Source organism: Cebus imitator, unplaced genomic scaffold, assembly GCF_001604975.1.
Source record: "Cebus imitator isolate Cc_AM_T3 unplaced genomic scaffold, Cebus_imitator-1.0 Scaffold499, whole genome shotgun sequence".
Taxonomy (NCBI): Eukaryota; Metazoa; Chordata; class Mammalia; order Primates; family Cebidae; genus Cebus; species Cebus imitator.
The window spans coordinates 1,386,385-1,390,894 of record NW_016107814.1 but is presented as its reverse complement, the minus strand read 5'-3'; the positions used below and the strand labels follow the sequence as shown (position 1 = coordinate 1,390,894).

The window sequence follows — 4,510 nt, the reverse complement described above, 5'->3', positions numbered from 1 at the left end:
TGCCCAGCTAATTTTTTGTATTTTTAGTAGAGACAGGGTTTCACCATGTTGACCAGGATGGTCTCGATCTCTTGACCTCGTGATCCACCCGCCTCGGCCTCCCAAAGTGCTCGGATTACAGGCATGAGCCACCGCGCCCGGCCCCAAATGAAATTTTTAAATATCATCTCATTCCCACGTCTATACCAGGGAAGTTTTGGATACATTTCTCTCTTACAGTAAAAATCACTGATCTATCTGAAAACATCACCTTTTTAAAAAAGTACATGCAAACTATACATAATGAGAACCTACCATTTTCATCATTAAGACCTAGCTGACCAAACTTGTTGCGTCCCCATCCAAAGATAGCTCCAGAAAGGGTGAGTACAAAACTATGGGCTCCTCCTGCTGCAACTTGCATGAAAGGGATTCCAAGCAAAGACTTAATCAGCTGTGGTGAGGTTTGCTTTTTACAGTCAGTACCTAAACCCAATTGGCCATATTTATTCTGTCCCCAACAGAAGATTTCACTTGCTGTAAAACAATAATAGAAAAATTAACCATTTTTCTCACATGCAAAAAATTTAATTTGAAAATCATTTCATTTCAAATTTCATATAAAGAATATTATTTTGGGACATTCTTCAGATTATCAAAAGAATATACATATTCTTTTTAGCAATTATGCTTATTTCTTATATGAAAATATACTACTACCTAGAAGAACATTCAGTATTAGTACACTTTAACTTTGACTACACAATGAACAGGTGAGTCACTTAACAAGGAGTAATCTCATTTTTTTATGCTCAACAGTCTCCTGTTAATATTCCTTGAGTATCATTTTTGTTCTGTAATTGCTCCCAAGAGGCACTCATTCAAGCTCAAAACTTTAGTAACTCTATGTTGATCACATTCAAAATTTTATCACTAGCCCAAACGTCTCCTGAGCAAAAAACCCATTGTTTACCTGACATCTATACGCGGATATTTCAAAGGAACTTCTAACTTAGGATGCCACAGACTGAATTCATCACCCCATCCTACTTCCCTGGACCTTTTTTCAGTGTTCCCCATTTCAGTAAATAACATCATAACTGACTCAGTAGCAAAAATTACAAACCTAGGGAGTCTTCCTTAATACTCCTTTTGTTTTTTATCTCACACATATCCAGTCTAAATTATATATCACCAGTTATATATATAGTTTTCTTTCTAAAGAAAAATATGGCAAATAGATCCTTCCTCACCATCTTACCTGATTCTTAAGATAGTTTTCCTGCCTGTCACTTTTGTTCCCATACTGCCATGCTATTTGGAAACTTTAGACATCCTTTTATTAAACTAACAACTGGCACTAAATAACTGATACACTAGTTAACTTTTTTTAAATTGAAATTACGAAACAGCACATACTTAAAAAGCAAGCTTCCTTCCAAAAAAATCAGAATCCTGGTTCCTCTTCCAAGAGACAATCACTCTTACCAATTACTGGTAAGTCATTCAAGAAATGTTCTATGCACATATAAACAGACATGTGTATCTCTGTGTATACACACAGAGATATTGTAAAAATGCAGATTTGATCATATTGCTCAACCCAAAAAATATGTTTCAGTGCTTTCTTGTTGCTCTTGGGATAAACACTTTAAACAAGGCCTATAAGGTGCTATATGATCTACCTATGTTTCCAATCTCTTATCATACCAGTTTCTTCCCTCACTCACTATACTCTAGCCATAGTTGCCTTCCTTTATATTCTCCAAAGGCCACTTCTGACACACTTGCCGTTCTCTCTACCTAAACCTTCCCCTCATCTTTGTCCAGTTCGTTTCAACTCTCTCCCAGCTGGAGCCTTCCTTCCGTGATCTCCCAGATTAGGTCTAGTACCCCTATCATATGTTCTAAATACCCTGAAGTTTTTCTTTATAGCCCTTATCATACTATGTAATTATGTCATTATTTGTATGACTGTATCATGAGGGCTAGTAAGTAGAGCATTGCTATCACTATGTACTGTAGTATGCCTAGCTCATACTAAGGGCTCTAAAAAATGTCTAGCAAATGAATAAGATTTTGCCTACAGCATAAAGCTGAGTAAGGCAAAAAAGAAAAAAAAAATAGGTCAATATGAAAAACTGTCCTCAGTAAAACCTTTTGAGTTTATATTTATATTAGATCCACCTACCAAAATATCAAAAGAACAGTTGGCAAAACAACAAAGAACACACAGAGATTCCATGTTCCTAACTGCCTACAGAAGTCCAAATACCTTAATATGACATTTACGGCCCTTTATAACAGATTTCTCTTTTTATTTCAGCCTAAAGTATGAGTACATCTCCCATTCCCTCACAACACCCACATAAAACTACATGCCAATATTCAAATACACCACTTTCTTAACTCTATGCCTTTACACTAGCACAACCCCTTAGTCACTCGACATTTCTTCTAGTCCTCAACATTTCTCCAATTATTAATAAATAAGAAAATAAATCTTTAAAGCCTGCATCAAATACTAATCCCTTCCTTATTGTTACCAATTATATCAATTAGAAACAATTATATTATTGTCACAGCATTGTACCTTTACCTTGTCTGAAAGAGTACATATTTTTTTCTGCCTCAAACTACAGTTATTTACTTGGACATCTGTCTCTTTCACTAGACTGTATGATCCCTAAACCTGTCTCTTTATTTATCTGTCCTTTCCCATGGTTCTACCTTAGTGTTTATTTGTAGTAGGCTTCACTAAATAATAGTAACAATGGAGCAACTGGAACCTATTTCTTTTAATGGTAAAAAACATACATATGGCAGATTCTTTACTAACCCATGTTCCAGTCCTTAGCTAGGACACTAATAAGTTAAATCAGTAATAGAGGAATGCAAACAAAACTAATAAATATGTTTGGCTTTCTCTATTTCTATTCATAGAAAGATCACCTGTGAGATTAAATGAGATTGGGGAAGCAATCTTCCCCAGTTGCAGCTATGAAAAGTTTTTAACTGGTTAATAAATAGACACAAAAATCAATTTCATGTCTATATAATAAACAAAAAATGACACCATTCACAACAACAAAAAACCAAATATCTAGGGGAAAGTCTAATCAAAGGTGTATAAGACCTGTCCAGGTAAAAGAAAACACTAATGTGAAAAATTAAAGGGAGACTTAAATGGACGAATATACCATGTTCTAGAATTGAAATGTTCAATATCGTAAAGATTTTCCTTGAATTGATTTATGGAGACAATGAAATCCCAATCAAAATCTCGGGGGGGGGGTGTGTGTACAGACTAATGAGCTAATTCTAAAAGTTATATGGAAATGAAAAGGATCAAGAACCAGGACAATCTTGGAGAAAGATGAGCAAAGTTGGAGAACTATATGCACAATAGAAAAGGTATCAAGTAATAAAACTGAAGGGAAATCAAATAAAAACGAATGTTTACCTTTAGAAAGTGCAAGTGAATGATAGTAACCACAAGCAACCTGTACAATCTGGATATCTGACAAACTTTTAATATTTCTAGAAAAGAAGAAGACAGATCAATATCAGTTAATTCCATTTAACAAATTGATCCTGAATACTATTTACTACTTATTGATGGCCTACTATATGCACATAGGTCACACTAGTTTTTCCATACAAGCCCAATTTTAGCATACCATAGATTTATGCTAAAATCAGTAAATAAGAGCCAGATACAAAAAAAAATAAAATTAAAAGGGATGATAAGGAAACACCTTGGAATACAATACTGAAGCAAAGTGAGCTATGTTCATACCTCAAGTACTCCTCAGAGTGCTCTTATAATTCAGACATTTTCTTTCATTATAAAAAAAGTTTTTTAAAATCATCAGCTTACAGTTAGAAACTTGGCAATACATTTGGAAAGCAAATGTACATTATCTAATTTGTCTAAAATTGTTTTGCCTAATTTAATGTACGTTCTCCTTTATCAGGTTTCTTAAGAACTAATAGGGCTTTTTATCATGTTCTACCAACTCACAAATTATGAAACCTATTCCTTACAAGCTATCCTTCTGCTCTACATCTAAATCAGGGACATTTAATTTTTTTGCTAGAGAAATTTACTCAATTCACATTTATAACAATCACTACTAATATGTTAAGTCTTATTTTCTTCTCTCTTGTATTTTGTCCTTACGCTTTCATAATTTCTTCTCCTCCTTTCCTGAGTTTTATTTTACCACTACGCAATTTTAAAGGCTCATTTTTAAAACATTATAAAAATCAATTAACTTTGCATGTACATCAACCATCCCAGCATCTCCTTAGGTTCTTTCCCTTTACCTGGTCATGCCACTGTTTTTCCTGAATGAATGTTTTCAAGAAAAAAAAGGGGGGAGCCTGGATGTGGATTACAGGTAGTTTACTGTAATCCCAGCATTTCCGGAGGCCAAGGCAGGTGGATCGCTTGAGATCAGTCAGGAGTTTGAAACCAGCCTGGCCAACCTGGTGAAGCCCTGTCTCTACTAAAAATAGAAACAGGAAA

General features: G+C 34.6%; 1 protein-coding gene across 1 annotated transcript in view; it reads right to left on the bottom strand.

The window, feature by feature from the left end:
* Positions 1 to 4,510, bottom strand: part of HERC4 (HECT and RLD domain containing E3 ubiquitin protein ligase 4) — a gene marked incomplete at its 3' end in the record, with an annotated part of 118,366 nt that overhangs the window by 66,377 nt on the left and 47,479 nt on the right. The window contains exons 5-6 of the mRNA XM_017513737.2: positions 3,443 to 3,519; positions 295 to 516 (exon numbers count right to left, since the gene is read on the bottom strand). Of these exons, the coding sequence (XP_017369226.2) occupies positions 295 to 516; positions 3,443 to 3,519 (299 nt within the window). The remainder of the gene's footprint in view (positions 1 to 294; positions 517 to 3,442; positions 3,520 to 4,510) is intronic.